Here is a 21248-nt window from a genome sequence, read left to right on the forward strand (position 1 = left end):
GGTGGGGGTTCCCTTTGAAAGAGTGGGTGTGGACATAGTAGGTCCACTAGAACCTCCCACAGCCTCAGGAATGAAAATGTCACTTACCCAGTGTACATCTGTTCGTGGCATCAGTCGCAGTAGATTCGCATGTTCTGCAATAGCTCGCCATCTGGTGTTGGGCCGGAGTGTTACAAGTTGTTTTTCTTCGAAGAAGTCTTTCGAGTCACGGGACCGAGTGACTCCTCCTTTTGTCTCCATTGCGCATGGGCGTCGACTCCATCTTCGATTGTTTTTCCCCGCAGAGGGTAGAGGTAGGAGTTGAATTGTAGTAATAGTGCCCATGCAATGGAGTGACTAAGTATGCACCTATTTAAGGTTGAGATGATACATATATAAATAATTGAAGGTAACTTCCAAACTGCTACAGGCTCCCGGGGAGGCGGGTGGGCACATGCGAATCTACTGCGACTGATGCCACGAACAGATGTACACTGGGTAAGTGACATTTTCAGTTCGATGGCATCTGTCGCTGTAGATACGCATGTTCTGCATAGACTAGTAAGCAGTTATTTCCCCAAAAGCGGTGGATCAGCCTGTAGGAGTGGAAGTAGTCTGAAATAATGTTCTTAATACGGCTTGACCTACTGTGGCTTGTTGTGCGGATAACACGTCTACACAGTAGTGCTTGGTGAATGTGTGAGGCGTAGACCATGTGGCTGCCTTACATATTTCTTGCATTGGGATGTTTCCTAGAAAGGCCATGGTAGCACCTTTCTTTCTGGTTGAGTGTGCCCTTGGTGTAATGGGCAGCTGTCGTTTAGCTTTAAGGTAGCAGATTTGGATGCATTTAACTATCCATCTGGCTATACCTTGTTTTGATATTGGGTTTCCTGCATGAGGTTTTTGAAATGCAATAAATAGTTGTTTAGTCTTTCTGATGTTTTTTGTTCTGTCAATGTAATACATCAATGCTCTTTTGACATCTAATGTATGTAGTGCCCTTTCAGCTACGGTATCTGGCTGTGGAAAAAACACTGGAAGTTCCACTGTTTGATTTAGATGGAACGGTGAAATAACCTTTGGCAAAAATTTAGGATTGGTCCTTAGGACGACTTTATTTTTGTGTAGTTGTATAAAAGGTTCCTGTATTGTAAACGCCTGAATCTCGCTTACTCTTCTTAGGGAAGTAATGGCGATGAGAAATGCCACCTTCCAGGTTAGGAACTGTATGTCGCAGGAGTGCATGGGTTCAAAAGGTGGACCCATAAGTCTAGTTAGGACAACATTTAGGTTCCATGAAGGAACAGGTGGTGTTCTTGGTGGTATAATTCTCCTAAGGCCCTCCATGAATGCTTTAATGACTGGTATCTTATATAGGGAAGTTGAATAGGTAGTCTGCAGGTATGCAGATATTGCTGCAAGGTGTATTTTAATGGAAGAGAAAGCTAGGTTAGATTTTTGTAAGTGAAGCAAGTAACCCACTACATGTTCTGGAGTTGTGTGTAATGGTTGTATTTGATTAATATGGCAGTAGCAAACAAACCTCTTCCATTTACTTGCATAGCAGTGCCTGGTGGATGGCCTTCTGGCTTGTTTTATGACTTCCATACATTCTTGGGTAAGTTGTAAGTGCCCGAATTCTAGGATTTCAGGAGCCAGATTGCTAGATTCAGCGATGCTGGATCTGGGTGTCTGATCTTTTGGTTGTGCTGTGTCAACAGATCTGGCCTGTTGGGCAATTTGATGCAGGGTACCACTGATAGGTCTAGCAGCGTTGTGTACCAGGGTTGCCTTGCCCAAGTTGGTGCTATTAATATGAGTTTGAGTTTGCTTTGACTGAGTTTGTTTACCAGGTAAGGAAGGAGAGGGAGAGGAGGAAAAGCGTAAGCAAATATCCCTGACCAGTTCATCCATAGGGCATTGCCTTGGGATTGTTCGTGTGGGTATCTGGATGCGAAGTTTTGGCATTTTGCGTTCTCCCTTGTCGCAAACAAGTCTATCTGAGGTGTTCCCCAGAGTTTGAAATAAGTGTTCAGAATTTGGGGGTGAATTTCCCATTCGTGGACCTGTTGGTGATCGAGAGAGATTGTCTGCGAGTTGATTTTGGATCCCTGGTATAAATTGTGCTATTAGGCGAATTTGGTTGTGAATTGCCCAACGCCAAATCTTTTGTGCTAGCAGGCTTAACTGCGTGGAGTGCGTCCCCCCCTGCTTGTTTAGATAATACATTGTTGTCATGTTGTCTGTTTTGACGAGAATGTATTTGTGAACTATTATTGGTTGGAAAGCTTTTAGTGCTTGAAAAACTGCTAGAAGTTCTAGGTGATTGATATGCAGTTTTGTTTGATGTACGTTCCATTGTCCTTGTATGCTGTGTTGATCGAGGTGTGCTCCCCACCCTGTCATGGAAGCATCTGTTGTTATTACGTATTGTGGCACTGGGTCTTGGAAAGGCCGCCCCTTGTTTAAATTTATGTTGTTCCACCACAGAAGCGAGAGGTAAGTTTGGCGGTCTATTAACACCAGATCTAGAAGGTGACCCTGTGCTTGAGACCACTGTGATGCTAGGCATTGTTGTAAGGGCCTCATGAGCAGTCTTGCGTTTGGGACAATGGCTATGCATGAAGACATCATGCCTAGGAGTTGTAATACCATCTTTGCCTGTATCTTTTGTGTTGGATACATGCGTTGTATGATGGTGTTGAAATTTAGAATTCTTTGTGGACTTGGAGTGGCTACTCCCTTTGATGTGTCTATTATGGCTCCTAGGTATTGTTGTACCTTGCGCGGCAGAATGTTGGATTTTGTAAAGTTGACGGTGAACCCGAGTTTGAAGAGGGTTTGTATGATCTGATTTGTGTGATTTGAGCACTGTATGAACGAATGGGCCTTGATTAGCCAGTCGTCCAAATATGGGAACACATGTATTTGCTGCCTTCTTATGTGTGCAGCGACTACCGCTAGACATTTGGTAAAGACTCTTGGTGCGGTTGTTAATCCGAAAGGCAGTACCTTGAATTGGTAATGTATTCCTTTGAATACAAACCTTAGGTATTTCCTGTGCGATGGGTGTATTGGTATATGGAAATAAGCATCCTTGAGGTCTAAAGTTGCCATGTAGTCGTGTAGTTTTAGCAATGGCAATACTTCTTGTAGTGTGACCATGTGGAAGTGGTCTGATTTGATGAAAGTGTTCACTACTCTGAGGTCTAGGATTGGTCTCAGCGTTTTGTCCTTCTTTGGTATCAGAAAGTACAGTGAGTAAACTCCTGTGTTTATTTGTGTGTTTGGCACTAATTCGATTGCATTCTTTTGCAATAGTGCCTGCACTTCTATCTCCAGGAGATTGGAATGGTGTGTTGTTAAATTTTGTGCTTTTGGTGGTATGTTTGGAGGGAATTGTAGAAATTCTATGCAATAACCATGTTGGATAATTGCTAGAACCCAAGTGTCTGTAGTGATTTCCTCCCATGCTTTGTAATAATGACCTATTCTTCCCCCCACTGGTGTTGTGTGGAGGGGGTGAGTGACATGTGAGTCACTGTTTAGTAGTAGGGGTTTTGGGGCTCTGAAATCTTCCTCTATTTCTAGGGAATTGCCCTCCTCTATATTGTCCCCGAAAACCTCCTCTATACTGTCCCTGGTAACTGGACGGTGTTGCTTGTGAGGTGCTGGCTTGTGTGCTTTGACCCCGAAACCCCCCTCGAAAGGGCGTTTTACGGAATGTACTGTAATTCCCTCTGCTCTGCGGGGAGTAGAGTGCGCCCATGGCTTTGGCAGTGTCCGTATCTTTTTTGAGTTTCTCAATCGCTGTGTCCACTTCTGGACCGAACAGTTCTTTTTCATTAAAAGGCATATTGAGAACTGCTTGTTGAATCTCTGGTTTAAATCCAGACGTTCGGAGCCATGCATGCCTTCTGATAGTTACAGATGTATTAATTGTTCGTGCAGCTGTATCTGCAGCGTCCATGGAGGAGCGTATCTGGTTGTTGGAGATGGTCTGTCCCTCCTCAACCACTTGTTTTGCCCTATTTTGTAAGTTCTTGGGCAGATGTTCAATGAGATGTTGCATCTCGTCCCAGTGGGCTCTGTCATAGCGCGCAAGTAGTGCCTGGGAGTTCGCGATGCGCCACTGGTTTGCAGCTTGTGCTGCGACTCTTTTACCAGCTGCATCGAACTTGCGGCTTTCTTTATCTGGGGGTGGTGCATCTCCAGATGTGTGAGAGTTGGCCCTTTTCCTAGCTGCTCCTACAACGACAGAGTCTGGTGGCAGCTGTGTAGTGATGAAAACCGGGTCTGTAGGAGGCGCCTTATACTTTTTTTCCACCCTTGGTGTGATTGCCCTACTTTTGACCGGCTCCTTAAAGATGTCTTTTGCGTGCCGGAGCATACCAGGGAGCATAGGCAGGCTTTGGTATGAGCTGTGGGTGGAGGAGAGTGTGTTGAATAAAAAATCATCCTCGACCTGTTCTGAGTGGAGGCTTACGTTGTGAAATTGTGCTGCTCTAGCCACCACTTGAGAATACGCGGTGCTGTCTTCTGGTGGAGATGGCTTCGTAGGGTATGCCTCCGGACTGTTATCTGACACTGGGGCGTCGTATAGGTCCCATGCGTCCTGATCTTGGTCACCCTGGCTCATGGTGGTGTGAGCTGGGGAGTGTGATGGAGTTTGTGCTGGTGAGACATTAATCACGGGCAGAGGAGAGGGTGGTGGGGTAACTCTTTTCACCACTTTTGGTTGTGGTGTCTGTTCAGTCTGGAACTCCAACCTTCTCTTTCTCCTAATGGGGGGAAGGGTGCTTATTTTTCCTGTCCCCTGCTGTATGAAGATACGCTTTTGCGTATGGTCCACATCAGTTGCTTGTAGCTCTTCCTCAAACCTATGCTTTTGCATTTGGGAGGTTAGCGAGTGCTCTTCTGTATAAGAGCCTGAAGCTGGGTCGCTTGCAGTTTGTTTCGGCATCGAAACCCTGTCTGCGTGTTTTTTCGGCTCCGAGGTGACTTTTTTCTTTTTCGGGGCCGAAACCTCTCGGCGTCGATCTGCTTCGGTGCCGCTGTCTCGGCGTCGAGCCGTGTCCACACCGGCATCTCGGTGTCGAGGCTTGTCTCCAGCACTTTCTCGGTCCCGAGAAGGCTGCGTGCCGGTGTCTCGACCGGAGTCGGACGACCTCGGCACTGTTTGGGTCTTTTTCGGTGCCGACGGTCGGTCACCGAATTTATGGGTGGAGCCATGGCCGGATGGCAGTGGCGTCCCCTGGGCCTTGTAAATGTTTCTCTGTGTGGTTTTCGACGTCTTACTCACGGTTTGTGTATCGTCGAATCCTTCGGAGTCTGAGTCTTGGATCGAGAAGGTACCTTCCTCTTCCTGTTCCTCGAACTCCCGTTGGGCTGTCGGTGCGGACGCCATCTGAAGTCTTCTGGCTCGACGGTCTCGGAGTGTTTTTCGGGACCGGAACGCACGACAGGCCTCGCAGGTGTCTTCGCTGTGCTCAGGTGACAGGCACAGGTTGCAGACCAAGTGTTGGTCTGTGTAGGGGTATTTATTGTGGCATTTGGGGCAGAAACGGAACGGGGTCCGTTCCATCGGCGTCCTTCAGCACGCGGTCGGGCCGACCAGGCCCCGACGGGGGATCGAAAAACTACCCCGAAGGGCACCGGAGCTCTTCGATCTTCGATGCGGTGTGGAATCTAAGTACGCCGATCCCGAACGCAACAATACCGATGAAAATCTTCAGAAATTAGCTAATTTTCCGTTCCGAAACTCGGAGCGACAGGAACACGTCCGAACCCGATGGCGGAAAAAAAACAATCGAAGATGGAGTCGACGCCCATGCGCAATGGAGACAAAAGGAGGAGTCACTCGGTCCCGTGACTCGAAAGACTTCTTCGAACAAAAACAACTTGTAACACTCCGGCCCAACACCAGATGGCGAGCTATTGCAGAACATGCGTATCTACAGCGACAGATGCCATCGAACATATGTATATCCTGGTAGTAGTGGATCATGCTACCAGGTATCCTGAAGCTATTCCCCTTAGGTCGACTACTGCCCCTGCAGTAGCCAAGGCCCTCATTGGTATCTTTACCAGAGTGGGTTTCCCTAAGGAGGTGGTGTCTGACAGAGGTACCAACTTCATGTCAGCATACCTAAAGCACATGTGGAATGAGTGTGGAGTGACTTATAAATTCACTACACCATACCATCCACAAACTAATGGCTTGGTTGAGAGATTCAACAAAACATTAAAAGGCATGATCATGGGGCTCCCAGAAAAACTCAAAAGGAGATGGGATGTCCTCTTGCCATGCCTGCTTTTCGCTTACAGAGAGGTACCACAGAAGGGAGTAGGATTCTCACCCTTTGAACTTCTGTTTGGTCATCCTGTAAGGGGACCACTTGCCCTTGTTAAAGAAGGCTGGGAGAGACCTCTCCATGAGCCTAAACAGGACATAGTGGACTATGTACTTGCCTTCGCTCTAGAATGGCAGAGTACATGGAAAAGGCAACCAAAAACCTTGAGGCCAGCCAACAGCTCCAGAAGTTTTGGTATGACCAAAAGGCTGCACTGGTTGAATTCCAACCAGGGCAGAAAGTCTGGGTTCTGGAGCCTGTGGCTCCCAGGGCACTCCAGGACAAATGGAGTGGCCCTTACCCAGTACTAGAAAGGAAGAGTCAGGTCACCTACCTGGTGGACCTGGGCACAAGCAGGAGCCCCAAGAGGGTGATCCATGTAAACCGCCTTAAGCTCTTCCACGACAGGGCTGATGTCAATCTGTTGATGGTAACAGATGAGGATCAGGAGGCAGAGAGTGAACCTCTCCCTGATCTTCTGTCATCAGACCCAAAAGATGGCACAGTAGATGGAGTGATCTACTCAGACACCCTCTCTGGCCAACAGCAAGCTGATTGTAGGAGAGTCCTACAACAGTTTCCTGAACTCTTCTCCTTAACCCCTGGTCAGACACACCTGTGTACCCATGATGTGGACACAGGAGACAGCATGCCTGTCAAAAACAAAATCTTTAGACAATCTGACCATGTTAAGGAAAGCATCAAGGTGGAAGTCCACAAGATGCTGGAATTGGGAGTAATTGAGCGCTCTGACAGCCCCTGGGCTAGCCCAGTGGTCTTAGTCCCCAAACCTCACACCAAAGATGGAAAGAAAGAGATGAGGTTTTGTGTGGACTACAGAGGGCTCAATTCTGTCACCAAGACAGATGCCCATCCAATTCCAAGAGCTGATGAGCTCATTGATAAATTAGGTGCTGCCAAATTTCTAAGTACCTTTGACTTGACAGCAGGGTACTGGCAAATAAAAATGGCACCTGGAGCAAAAGAAAAGACAGCATTCTCCACACCTGATGGGCATTATCAGTTTACTGTTATGCCCTTTGGTTTAAAGAATGCCCCTGCCACCTTCCAAAGGTTGGTGAATCAAGTCCTTGCTGGCTTGGAGTCCTTTAGCACAGCTTATCTTGATGATATTGCTGTCTTTAGCTCCACCTGGCAGGATCACCTGGTCCACCTGAAGAAGGTTTTGAAGGCTCTGCAATCTGCAGGCCTCTCTATCAAGGCATCCAAATGCCAGATAGGGCAGGGAACTGTGGTTTACTTGGGACACCTTGTAGGTGGAGGCCAAGTTCAGCCACTCCAACCCAAGATCCAGACTATTCTGGACTGGGTAGCTCCAAAAACCCAGACTCAAGTCAGGGCATTCCTTGGCTTGACTGGGTACTATAGGAGGTTTGTGAAGGGATATGGATCCATTGTGACAGCCCTCACTGAACTCACCTCCAAGAAAATGCCCAAGAAAGTGAACTGGACTGTGGAATGCCAACAGGCCTTTGACACCCTGAAACAAGCAATGTGCTCAGCACCAGTTCTCAAAGCTCCAGATTATTCTAAGCAGTTCATTGTGCAGACTGATGCCTCTGAACATGGGATAGGGGCAGTTTTGTCCCAAACAAATGATGATGGCCTTGACCAGCCTGTTGCTTTCATTAGCAGGAGGTTACTCCCCAGGGAGCAGCGTTGGAGTGCCATTGAGAGGGAGGCCTTTGCTGTGGTTTGGTCCCTGAAGAAGCTGAGACCATACCTCTTTGGGACTCACTTCCTAGTTCAAACTGACCACAGACCTCTCAAATGGCTGATGCAAATGAAAGGTGAAAATCCTAAACTGTTGAGGTGGTCCATCTCCCTACAGGGAATGGACTTTATAGTGGAACACAGACCTGGGACTGCCCATGCCAATGCAGATGGCCTTTCCAGGTTCTTCCACTTAGAAAATGAAGACTCTCTTGGGAAAGGTTAGTCTCATCCTCTTTCGTTTGGGGGGGGGTTGTGTAAGGAAATGCCTCCTTGGCATGGTTGCCCCCTGACTTTTTGCCTTTGCTGATGCTATGTTTACAATTGAAAGTGTGCTGAGGCCTGCTAACCAGGCCCCAGCACCAGTGTTCTTTCCCTAACCTGTACTTTTGTATCCACAATTGGCAGACCCTGGCATCCAGATAAGTCCCTTGTAACTGGTACTTCTAGTACCAAGGGCCCTGATGCCAAGGAAGGTCTCTAAGGGCTGCAGCATGTCTTATGCCACCCTGGAGACCTCTCACTCAGCACAGACACACTGCTTGCCAGCTTGTGTGTGCTAGTGAGAACAAAACGAGTAAGTTGACATGGCACTCCCCTCAGGGTGCCATGCCAGCCTCTCACTGCCTATGCAGTATAGGTAAGACACCCCTCTAGCAGGCCTTACAGCCCTAAGGCAGGGTGCACTATACCATAGGTGAGGGTACCAGTGCATGAGCATGGTACCTCTACAGTGTCTCAACAAAACCTTAGACATTGTAAGTGCAGGGTAGCCATAAGAGTATATGGTCTGGGAGTCTGTCAAACACGAACTCCACAGCACCATAATGGCTACACTGAAAACTGGGAAGTTTGGTATCAAACTTCTCAGCACAATAAATGCACACTGATGCCAGTGTACATTTTATTGTAAAATACACCCCAGAGGGCACCTTAGAGGTGCCCCCTGAAACTTAACCGACTATCTGTGTAGGCTGACTAGTTTTAGCAGCCTGCCACAAACCGAGACATGTTGCTGGCCCCATGGGGAGAGTGCCTTTGTCACTCTGAGGCCAGTAACAAAGCCTGCACTGGGTGGAGATGCTAACACCTCCCCCAGGCAGGAATTGTCACACCTGGCGGTGAGCCTCAAAGGCTCACCTCCTTTGTGCCAACCCAGCAGGACACTCCAGCTAGTGGAGTTGCCCGCCCCCTCCGGCCAGGCCCCACTTTTGGCGGCAAGGCCGGAGAAAATAATGAGAAAAACAAGGAGGAGTCACTGGCCAGTCAGGACAGCCCCTAAGGTGTCCTGAGCTGAGGTGACTCTGACTTTTAGAAATCCTCCATCTTGCAGATGGAGGATTCCCCCAATAGGGTTAGGATTGTGACCCCCTCCCCTTGGGAGGAGGCACAAAGAGGGTGTACCCACCCTCAGGGCTAGTAGCCATTGGCTACTAACCCCCCAGACCTAAACACGCCCTTAAATTTAGTATTTAAGGGCTACCCTGAACCCTAGAAAACTAGATTCCTGCAACTACAAGAAGAAGGACTGCCTAGCTGAAAAACCCCTGCAGAGGAAGACCAGAAGACGACAACTGCCTTGGCTCCAGAAACTCACCGGCCTGTCTCCTGCCTTCCAAAGATCCTGCTCCAGCGACGCCTTCCAAAGGGACCAGCGACCTCGACATCCTCTGAGGACTGCCCCTGCTTCGAAAAGACAAGAAACTCCCGAGGACAGCGGACCTGCTCCAAGAAAAGCTGCAACTTTGTTTCCAGCAGCTTTAAAGAACCCTGCAAGCTCCCCGCAAGAAGCGTGAGACTTGCAACACTGCACCCGGCGACCCCGACTCGGCTGGTGGAGATCCAACACCTCAGGAGGGACCCCAGGACTACTCTAAGACTGTGAGTACAAAAACCTGTCCCCCCTGAGCCCCCACAGCGCCGCCTGCAGAGGGAATCCCGAGGCTTCCCCTGACCGCGACTCTTTGAATCCTAAGTCCCGACACCTGGGAGAGACCCTGCACCCGCAGCCCCCAAGACCGGAAGGACCGAACTTTCACTGGAGGAGTGACCCCCAGGAGTCCCTCTCCCTTGCCCAAGTGGAGGTTTCCCCGAGGAACCCCCCCCTTGCCTGCCTGCAGCGCTGAAGAGATCCCGAGATCTCTCATAGACTAACATTGCGAACCCGACGCCTGTTTCTACACTGCACCCGGCCGCCCCCGCGCTGCTGAGGGTGAAATTTCTGTGTGGGCTTGTGTCCCCCCCGGTGCCCTACAAAACCCCTCTGGTCTGCCCTCCGAAGACGCGGGTACTTACCTGCAAGCAGACCGGAACCGGGGCACCCCCTTCTCTCCATTTTAGCCTATGTGTTTTGGGCACCACTTTGAACTCTGCACCTGACCGGCCCTGAGCTGCTGGTGTGGTGACTTTGGGGTTGCTCTGAACCCCCAACGGTGGGCTACCTTGGACCAAGAACTAAGCCCTGTAAGTGTCTTACTTACCTGGTTAACCTAACAACTACTTACCTCCCCTAGGAACTGTGAAAATTGCACTAAGTGTCCACTTTTAAAACAGCTATTTGTGAATAACTTGAAAAGTATACATGCAATTTTGATGATTTGAAGTTCCTAAAGTACTTACCTGCAATACCTTTCGAATGAGATATTACATGTAGAATTTGAACCTGTGGTTCTTAAAATAAACTAAGAAAAGATATTTTTCTATATAAAAACCTATTGGCTGGATTTGTCTCTGAGTGTGTGTACCTCATTTATTGTCTATGTGTATGTACAACAAATGCTTAACACTACTCCTTGGATAAGCCTACTGCTCGACCACACTACCACAAAATAGAGCATTAGTATTATCTCTTTTTACCACTATTTTACCTCTAAGGGGAACCCTTGGACTCTGTGCATGCTATTCCTTACTTTGAAATAGCACATACAGAGCCAACTTCCTACAGTGACTAAGTATGCACCTATTTAAGGTTGAGATGATACATATACAAATAGTTGAAGGTAACTTCCAAACTGCTACAGGCTCCCGGGGAGGCGGGTGGGCACATGCGAATCTACTGCGACTGATGCCACGAACAGATGTACACTGGGTAAGTGACATTTTCAGTTCGATGGCATCTGTCGCTGTAGATACGCATGTTTTGCATAGACTAGTAAGCAGTTATCTCCCCAAAAGCGGTGGATCAGCCTGTAGGAGTGGAAGTAGTCTGAAATAATGTTCTTAATACGGCTTGACCTACTGTGGCTTGTTGTGCGGATAACACGTCTACACAGTAGTGCTTGGTGAATGTGTGAGGCGTAGACCATGTGGCTGCCTTACATATTTCTTGCATTGGGATGTTTCCTAGAAAGGCCATGGTAGCACCTTTCTTTCTGGTTGAGTGTGCCCTTGGTGTAATGGGCAGCTGTCGTTTAGCTTTAAGGTAGCAGATTTGGATGCATTTAACTATCCATCTGGCTATACCTTGTTTTGATATTGGGTTTCCTGCATGAGGTTTTTGAAATGCAATAAATAGTTGTTTAGTCTTTCTGATGTTCTTTGTTCTGTCAATGTAATACATCAATGCTCTTTTGACATCTAATGTATGTAGTGCCCTTTCAGCTACGGTATCTGGCTGTGGAAAGAACACTGGAAGTTCCACTGTTTGATTTAGATGGAACGGTGAAATAACCTTTGGCAAAAATTTAGGATTGGTCCTTAGGACGACCTTATTCTTGTGTAGTTGTATAAAAGGTTCCTGTATTGTAAACGCCTGAATCTCGCTTACTCTTCTTAGGGAAGTAATGGCGATGAGAAATGCCACCTTCCAGGTTAGGAACTGTATGTCGCAGGAGTGCATGGGTTCAAAAGGTGGACCCATAAGTCTAGTTAGGACAACATTTAGGTTCCAAGAAGGAACAGGTGGTGTTCTTGGTGGTATAATTCTCCTAAGGCCCTCCATGAATGCTTTAATGACTGGTATCTTATATAGGGAAGTTGAATAGGTAGTCTGCAGGTATGCAGATATTGCTGCAAGGTGTATTTTAATGGAAGAGAAAGCCAGGTTAGATTTTTGTAAGTGAAGCAAGTAACCCACTACATGTTCTGGAGTTGTGTGTAATGGTTGTATTTGATTAATATGGCAGTAGCAAACAAACCTCTTCCATTTACTTGCATAGCAGTGCCTGGTGGATGGCCTTGTGGCTTGTTTTATGACTTCCATACATTCTTGGGTAAGTTGTAAGTGCCCGAATTCTAGGATTTCAGGAGCCAGATTGCTAGATTCAGCGATGCTGGATCTGGGTGTCTGATCTTTTGGTTGTGTTGTGTCAACAGATCTGGCCTGTTGGGCAATTTGATGCAGGGTACTACTGATAGGTCTAGCAGCGTTGTGTACCAGGGTTGCCTTGCCCAAGTTGGTGCTATTAATATGAGTTTGAGTTTGTTTTGACTGAGTTTGTTTACCAGGTAAGGAAGGAGAGGGAGAGGAGGAAAAGCGTAAGCAAATATCCCTGACCAGTTCATCCATAGGGCATTGCCTTGGGACTGTTTGTGTGGGTATCTGGATGCGAAGTTTTGGCATTTTGCGTTCTCCTTTGTCGCAAACAAGTCTATCTGAGGTTTTCCCCAGAGTTTGAAATAAGTGTTCAGAATTTGGGGGTGAATTTCCCATTCGTGGACCTGTTGGTGATCTCGAGAGAGATTGTCTGCGAGTTGATTTTGGATCCCTGGTATAAATTGTGCTATTAGGCGAATTTGGTTGTGAATTGCCCAACGCCAAATCTTTTGTGCTAGCAGGCTTAACTGCGTGGAGTGCGTCCCCCCTTGCTTGTTTAGATAATACATTGTTGTCTGTTTTGACGAGAATGTATTTGTGAACTATTATTGGTTGGAAAGCTTTTAGTGCTTGAAAAACTGCTAGAAGTTCTAGGTGATTTATATGCAGTTTTGTTTGATGTACGTTCCATTGTCCTTGTATGCTGTGTTGATCGAGGTGTGCTCCCCACCCTGTCATGGAAGCATCTGTTATTACGTATTGTGCACTGGGTCTTGGAAAGGCCGCCCTTTGTTTAAATTTATGTTGTTCCACCACAGAAGCGAGAGGTAAGTTTGGCGGTCTATTAACACCAGATCTAGAAGGTGACCCTGTGCTTGTGACCATTGTGATGCTAGGCACTGTTGTAAGGGCCTCATGTGCAGTCTTGCGTTTGGGACAATGGCTATGCATGAAGACATCATGCCTAGGAGTTGTAGTACCATCTTTGCTTGTATCCTTTGTGTTGGATACATGCGTTGTATGATGGTGTTGAAATTTTGAATTCTTTGTGGACTTGGAGTGGCTACTCCTTTTGATGTGTCTATTATGGCTCCTAGGTATTGTTGTACCTTGCGCGGCAGAATTTTGGATTTTGTGAAGTTGACGGTGAACCCTAGTTTGAAGAGGGTTTGTATGATATGATTTGTGTGATTTGAGCACTCTATTAACAAATGGGCCTTGATTAGCCAGTCGTCTAGATATGGGAACACATGTATTTGCTGCCTTCTTATGTGTGCAGCGACTACCGCTAGACATTTGGTAAAGACTCTTGGTGCGGTTGTTAATCCGAAAGGCAGTACCTTGAATTGGTAATGTATTCCCTTGAATACAAACCTTAGGTATTTCCTGTGCGATGGGTGTATTGGTATATGGAAATAAGCATCCTTGAGGTCTAAAGTTGCCATGTAGTCGTGTAGTTTTGGCAATACTTCTTGTAGTGTGACCGTGTGAAAGTGGTCTGATTTGATGAAAGTGTTCACTACTCTGAGGTCTAGGATTGGTCTCAGCGTTTTGTCCTTCTTTGGTATCAGAAAGTACAGTGAGTAAACTCCTGTGTTTATTTGTGTGTTTGGCACTAATTCGATTGCATTCTTTTGCAATAGTGCCTGCACTTCTATCTCCAGGAGATTGGAATGATGTTTTGTCAAATTTTGTGCTTTTGGTGGTATGTTTGGAGGGAATTGTAGAAATTCTATGCAATAACCATGTTGGATAATTGCTAGAACCCAAGTGTCTGTAGTGATTTCCTCCCATGCTTTGTAATAATGACTTATTCTTCCCCCCACTGGTGTTGTGTGGAGGGGGTGAGTGACATGTGAGTCACTGTTTAGTAGTAGGGGTTTTGGGGCTCTGAAATCTTCCTCTATTCCTAGGGAATTGCCCTCCTCTATATTGTCCCCGAAAACCTCCTCTATACTGTCCCTGGTAACTGGACGGTGTTGCTTGTGAGGTGATGGCTTGTGTGCTCTGACCCCGAAACCCCCCTCGAAAGGGCGTTTTACGGAATGTGCTGTAATTCCCTCTGCTCTGCGGGGAGTAGAGTGCGCCCATGGCTTTGGCAGTGTCCGTATCTTTTTTGAGTTTCTCAATCGCTGTGTCCACTTCTGGACCGAACAGTTCTTTTTTGTTAAAAGGCATATTGAGAACTGCTTGTTGAATCTCTGGTTTAAATCCAGACGTTCGGAGCCATGCATGCCTTCTGATAGTTACAGATGTATTAATTGTCCGTGCAGCTGTATCTGCAGCGTCCATGGAGGAGCGGATCTGGTTGTTGGAAATGGTCTGTCCCTCCTCAACCACTTGTTTTGCCCTATTTTGTAAGTCCTTGGGCAGATGTTCAATGAGATGTTGCATCTCGTCCCAATGGGCTCTGTCATAGCGCGCAAGTAGTGCCTGGGAGTTCGCGATGCGCCACTGGTTTGCAGCTTGTGCTGCGACTCTCTGACCAGCTGCATCGAACTTGCGGCTTTCTTTATCTGGGGGTGGTGCATCTCCAGATGTGTGGGAGTTGGCCCTTTTCCTAGCTGCTCCTACAACGACAGTCTGGTGGCAGCTGTGTAGTGATGAAAACCGGGTCTGTAGGAGGCGCCTTATACTTTTTTTCCACCCTTGGTGTGATTGCCCTACTTTTGACCGGCTCCTTAAAGATTTCTTTTGCGTGCCGGAGCATACCAGGGAGCATAGGCAGGCTTTGGTATGAGCTGTGGGTGGAGGAGAGTGTGTTGAATAAAAAATCATCCTCGACCTGTTCTGAGTGGAGGCTTACGTTGTGAAATTGTGCTGCTCTAGCCACCACTTGAGAATACGCGGTGCTGTCCTCTGGTGGAGATGGCTTCGTAGGGTATGCCTCCGGACTGTTATCTGACACTGGGGCGTCGTATAGGTCCCATGCGTCTTGATCTTGGTCACCCTGGCTTATGGTGGTGTGAGCTGGGGAGTGTGATGGAGTTTGTGCTGGTGAGACGTTAATCACGGGCAGAGGAGAGGGTGGTGGGGTAACTCTTTTCACCACTTTTGGTTGTGGTGTCTGTTCAGTTTGGAACTCCAACCTTCTCTTTCTTCTAATAGGGGGAAGGGTGCTTATTTTTCCTGTCCCCTGCTGTATGAAAATACGCTTTTGCGTATGGTCCACATCAGTTGATTGTAGCTCTTCCTCAAACCTATGCTTTTGCATTTGGGAGGTTAGCGAGTGCTCTTCTGTATAAGAGCCTGAAGCTGGGTCGGTTGCAGTTTGTTTCGGGACCGAAACCCTGTATGCGTCCTTTTTCGGCTCCGAGGTGACTTTTTTCATTTTCGGGGCCGAAACCTGTCGGCGCCACTCTTCTTCGGGGCCGCTGTCTCGGCGTCGAGCCGTGTCTACACCGGCATCTCGGTGTCGATGCTTGTCTCCAGCACTTTCTCGGTCCCGAGAAGGCTGCGTGCCGGTGTCTCGACCGGAGTCGGACGATCTCGGCACTGTTTGAGCCTTTTTCGGTGCCGACGGTCGGTCACCGAATTTATGGGTGGAGCCATGGCCTGGTGGCAGTGGCGTCCCCTGGGCCTTGTAAATCTTCCTCGGAGTGGTTTTCGACGTCTTACTCACGGTTTGTGTATCGTCGAATCCTTCGGAGTCTGAGTCTTGGATCGAGAAGGTACCTTCCTCTTCTTGTTCCTCGAACTCTCAGTGGGCTGTCGGTGCGGACACCATCTGAAGTCTTCTGGCTCGACGGTCTCGGAGTGTTTTTCGGGACCGGAACGCACAACAGGCCTCGCAGGTGTCTTCACTGTGCTCAGGTGACAGGCACAGGTTACAGACCAAGTGTTGGTCTGTATAGGGGTATTTATTGTGGCATTTGGGGCAGAAACGGAACGGGGTCCGTTCCATCGGCGTTCTTCAGCACGCGGTCGGGCCGACCAGGCCCCGACGGAGGATCGAAAAACTACCCCGAAGGGCACCGGAGCTCTTCGATCTTCGATGCGGTGTGGAATCTAAGTACGCCGATCCCGAACGCAACAATACCGACGAAAATCTTCAGAAATTAGCTAATTTTCCGTTCCGAAACTCGGAGCGACAGGAACACGTCCGAACCCGATGGCGGAAAAAAAACAATCGAAGATGGAGTTGACGCCCATGCGCAATGGAGACAAAAGGAGGAGTCACTCGGTCCTGTGACTCGAAAGACTTCTTCGAAGAAAAACAACTTGTAACACTCCGGCCCAACACCAGATGGCGAGCTATTGCAAAACATGCGTATCTACAGCGACAGATGCCATCGAACTACATGTTTCTAGGTGGCCAAAGTTGTAATCCTTCATGTTCCTAAAACCTGAAAAGAGCCTGTTCTATTATGCATGAAAAGAAAACTCCAGTAGCAGTTAGTGAACTACTTTGTCATAGAACTACTGAACTAGATGCCTTTTTAACTGGGGTTTCAATACAAGGACAGCTCAATCATGACTGCTGAAAGGTAAATGAAAGCTCCAAACTGCCTTGAAAGAAAAGATGATCATGTGCTGATGATGGGTACACGAATGAGAGCAAGTTTGTAGACAGGTTCTCAAAATGAGGTATCCAAAAATATTATTTTTCCTACTGGCTAGCGTTTTCTACAGAATCACATACAGCATCACAAGCATCAGCCAACAACTTTGGTACACTTTTGCAGTAGAAATGGTTTTGGACCCTCACAGCATAATTGAAACAGGATGGCAAAAATGTGTAAGCCCACTGAGCTGGGTTTTTTAGACGTTACTGAAGGTCGCCTTCACATGTGAACCATTCCATATTTAAAAAAAAACACACTACGCTGCTCACTCGACCAGCAGGAAGTTTTGCAAACCAAACTTACAGCACACAATTCAAGAAGCCATGCACATCTCTGGCCTGTAACAGTAAGGCTGTGCATCACCTGCAAAATCTACCTACCCCAAAGACTATACTAGCTTGTATGAGGGCCTAATGACCTACCAATTTAAAGCCAATCACTACTGATATATTACATACGTCAGAGACCAATTATGCAGATGGTGCCATAATCCCTTTGCTACTTTGAAATAAAGAACAGATCAGAAGCTTTCACCTTGTGCAAGAACTCCAGCTTCTCCCCGTCCACAAGCTTATATGTGTAGATGAAGCCACCAGCAACGGATCGTGGATTTAGGATCAGGTCTTTGGCCACACCCACCAGGACATGCCAATCGTCACCACTGTTACTGAATTTGCAGACTGCAACGCTGTGCAAATGAAAAGAAACAGTTTTAAGTGCCCCCCCTTGAAGGTTAAATCTCTACAACAGGTTTAAGAACAGAATGCAACAGAGTAATGATAACCCCCCCCCCCCCCTTTCTTTGACAAGGTTACCCCCCATTTTTTGCCTGGTATCGGATGTGATTTAGACTGGAAGTGCACAGGGTTCCTGTTTTCAAGGTCCTCAGTGTCCAATCTCTTTCCCAAAACTGCACATTTGTTTCACCAACTGGCAATACCTTTAGCAACTTCTGTAAGACCCTAGTAAATAGTACCCCTGGTATCTAGGGTAATAAAGACCCCCCCCCCCACCCCCTTTAAGGGCTGCAGCACAAATTGTGCAACCCTAAGGGACCTCCATGTAGGAAAGAACCCTCTTTCTTGGCATGGTTACCCCATTGTCTGCTTGTTGTCAGTGTGTGACTGGGATCCTGCTAACGACACCAGTGATTATGCTCTCTCTCTTTAAACTTGGTTACTTGAACCACATTAACCCCACATTTGGCATAATGGTACCCCCATGTAAGTCCCTAGCATATGGTACCCAGGGCATTGTGGTACCAGGGGATCCCCAAGGGATGCAACATGTATTATGCAACCCATAGGGAGCCCATGTAAAATGTGTTTGCAGGCCTGCCATTGCAGCATGCATGAAAAGGTGCATGCATCTTTTCACTACAGGTCATTATAAGTCACCCGTATGGTAGGCCCTCCTAGCCTAGAGGGCAGGCTGCAAGTACCTGTGTGTGAGGGTACCACTACACTAGCAGAGGTGCCCTCCATGAACCCCAATTCGATTTGGACTTCATGAGTGGGGGACACTATTTTATGCATGTACTGGACATAGGTCACTACCTATGTCCAGCTACATAATGGTAACTCCGAACCAAGGCATGTTTGGTATCAAACATGTCGGAATCATACCCCAATACTGTTGCCAGTATTAGAAGTATGATTCCATGCAGTCTAGGGGCTCCTTAGAGGACCCCCCCAGCATTGCTTCTACCAGCCTTCTGGGGTTTTCCGGGCAGCCCAAGCTGCTGCCACTCCTCAGACAGGTTTCTGCCCTCCTGCTGCTAGATCTGCTCAAGTCCAGGAAGGAAAACAGAGAATTTCCTTTAGGAGAGGGGGGTGGGGGGGTAACACCCTACCCCTTTGGAAACAGGTATTACATGGCTTGGGAGGGGTAGTTTCCCCAAACCACTGATATGCTTTGAAGGGCACATTTGGTGCCCTCTGTGCATAAACCAATCTACAAACTGGGCAATGGAAAGGTCAGTGACCACTCCCCTGTGCATCACTGTAAAGAAATGGCTCCCTGTTGCAGTTACCCCCCACTTTTTGCCTGATACTGATGCTGACTTGACTGAGAAGAGTGCTGGGACCCTGCTAACCAGGCCCCAGCACCAGTGTTCCTTCACCTAAAATGTACCATTGTATCCACAATTGGCACACCCTGGCATTCAGATAAGTCCCTTGTAACTGGTACTTCTAGTACCAAGGGCCCTGATGCCAAGGAAGGTCTCTAAGGGCTGCAGCATGTCTTATGCCACCCTAGAGACCCCTCACTCAGCACAGACACACTGCTTACAAGCCTGTGTGTGCTAGTGAGAACAAAATGAGTAAGTCGACATGGCACTCCCCTCAGGGTGCCATGCCAGCCTCTCACTGCCTATGCAGTATAGGTAAGACACCCCTCTAGCAGGCCTTACAGCCCTAAGGCAGGGTGCACTATACCATAGGTGAGGGTACCAGTGCATGAGCATGGTACCCCTACAGTGTCTAAACAAAACCTTAGACATTGTAAGTGCAGGGTAGCCATAAGAGTATATGGTCTGGGAGTCTGTCAAACACGAACTCCACAGCACCATAATGGCTACACTGAAAACTGGGAAGTTTGGTATCAAACTTCTCAGCACAATAAATGCACACTGATGCCAGTGTACATTTTATTGTAAAATACACCCCAGAGGGCACCTTAGAGGTGCCCCCTGAAACTTAACCGACTATCTGTGTAGGCTGACTAGTTTTAGCAGCCTGCCACAAACCGAGACATGTTGCTGGCCCCATGGGGAGAGTGCCTTTGTCACTCTGAGGCCAGTAACAAAGCCTGCACTGGGTGGAGATGCTAACACCTCCCCCAGGCAGGAATTGTCACACCTGGCGGTGAGCCTCAAAGGCTCACCTCCTTTGTGCCAACCCAGCAGGACACTCCAGCTAGTGGAGTTGCCCGCCCCCTCCGGCCAGGCCCCACTTTTGGCGGCAAGGCCGGAGAAAATAATGAGAATAACAAGGAGGAGTCACTGGCCAGTCAGGACAGCCCCTAAGGTGTCCTGAGCTGAGGTGACTCTAACTTTTAGAAATCCTCCATCTTGCAGATGGAGGATTCCCCCAATAGGGTTAGGATTGTGACCCCCTCCCCTTGGGAGGAGGCACAAAGAGGGTGTACCCACCCTCAGGGCTAGTAGCCATTGGCTACTAACCCCCCAGACCTAAACACACCCTTAAATTTAGTATTTAAGGGCTACCCTGAACCCTAGAAAATTAGATTCCTGCAACTACAAGAAGAAGGACTGCCTAGCTGAAAACCCCTGCAGCGGAAGACCAGAAGACGACAACTGCCTTGGCTCCAGAAACTCACCGGCCTGTCTCCTGCCTTCCAAAGATCCTGCTCCAGCGACGCCTTCCAAAGGGACCAGCGACCTCGACATCCTCTGAGGACTGCCCCTGCTTCGAAAAGACAAGAAACTCCCGAGGACAGCGGACCTGCTCCAAGAAAAGCTGCAACTTTGTTTCCAGCAGCTTTAAAGAACCCTGCAAGCTCCCCGCAAGAAGCGTGAGACTTGCAACACTGCACCCGGCGACCCCGACTCGGCTGGTGGAGAACCGACACCTCAGGAGGGACCCCAGGACTACTCTGATACTGTGAGTACCAAAACCTGTCCCCCCTGAGCCCCCACAGCGCCGCCTGCAGAGGGAATCCCGAGGCTTCCCCTGACCGCGACTCTTTGAACCTAAAGTCCCGACGCCTGGGAGAGACCCTGCACCCGCAGCCCCCAGGACCTGAAGGACCGGACTTTCACGGGAGAAGTGACCCCCAGGAGTCCCTCTCCCTTGCCCAAGTGGAGGTTTCCCCGAGGAATCCCCCCCTTGCCTGCCTGCAGCGCTGAAGAGATCCCGAGATCTCTCATAGACTAACATTGCGAACCCGACGCCTGTTCCTACACTGCACCCGGCCGCCCCCGCGCTGCTGAGGGTGAAATTTCTGTGTGGACTTGTGTCCCCCCCCGGTGCCCTACAAAACCCCCCTGGTCTGCCCTCCGAAAACGCGGGTACTTACCTGCAAGCAGACCGGAACCGGGGCACCCCCTTCTCTCCATTCTAGCCTATGTGTTTTGGGCACCACTTTGAACTCTGCACCTGACCGGCCCTGAGCTGCTGGTGTGGTGACTTTGGGGTTGCTCTGAACCCCCAACGGTGGGCTACCTTGGACCAAGAACTGAACCCTGTAAGTGTCTTACTTACCTGGTAAACCTAACAAAAACTTACCTCCCCTAGGAACTGTGAAAATTGCACTAAGTGTCCACTTTTAAAACAGCTATTTGTCAATAACTTGAAAAGTATACATGCAATTTTTATGATTTAAAGTTCCTAAAGT

The 21248-nt window shown here is 48.3% G+C and overlaps 1 protein-coding gene across 5 annotated transcripts in view; it reads right to left on the reverse strand.

The window, feature by feature from the left end:
• Positions 1-21248, reverse strand: part of SF3B3 (splicing factor 3b subunit 3) — a 342606-nt gene that overhangs the window by 71390 nt on the left and 249968 nt on the right. For all 5 annotated transcript variants that reach the window (XM_069217510.1, XM_069217514.1, XM_069217511.1 and 2 more), the window contains one exon: positions 17424-17577. In XM_069217510.1, coding sequence (XP_069073611.1) covers positions 17424-17577 — 154 coding nt within the window. The remainder of the gene's footprint in view (positions 1-17423; positions 17578-21248) is intronic.

Source organism: Pleurodeles waltl, chromosome 12 (assembly GCF_031143425.1).
Source record: "Pleurodeles waltl isolate 20211129_DDA chromosome 12, aPleWal1.hap1.20221129, whole genome shotgun sequence".
Lineage (NCBI taxonomy): Eukaryota > Metazoa > Chordata > Amphibia > Caudata > Salamandridae > Pleurodeles > Pleurodeles waltl.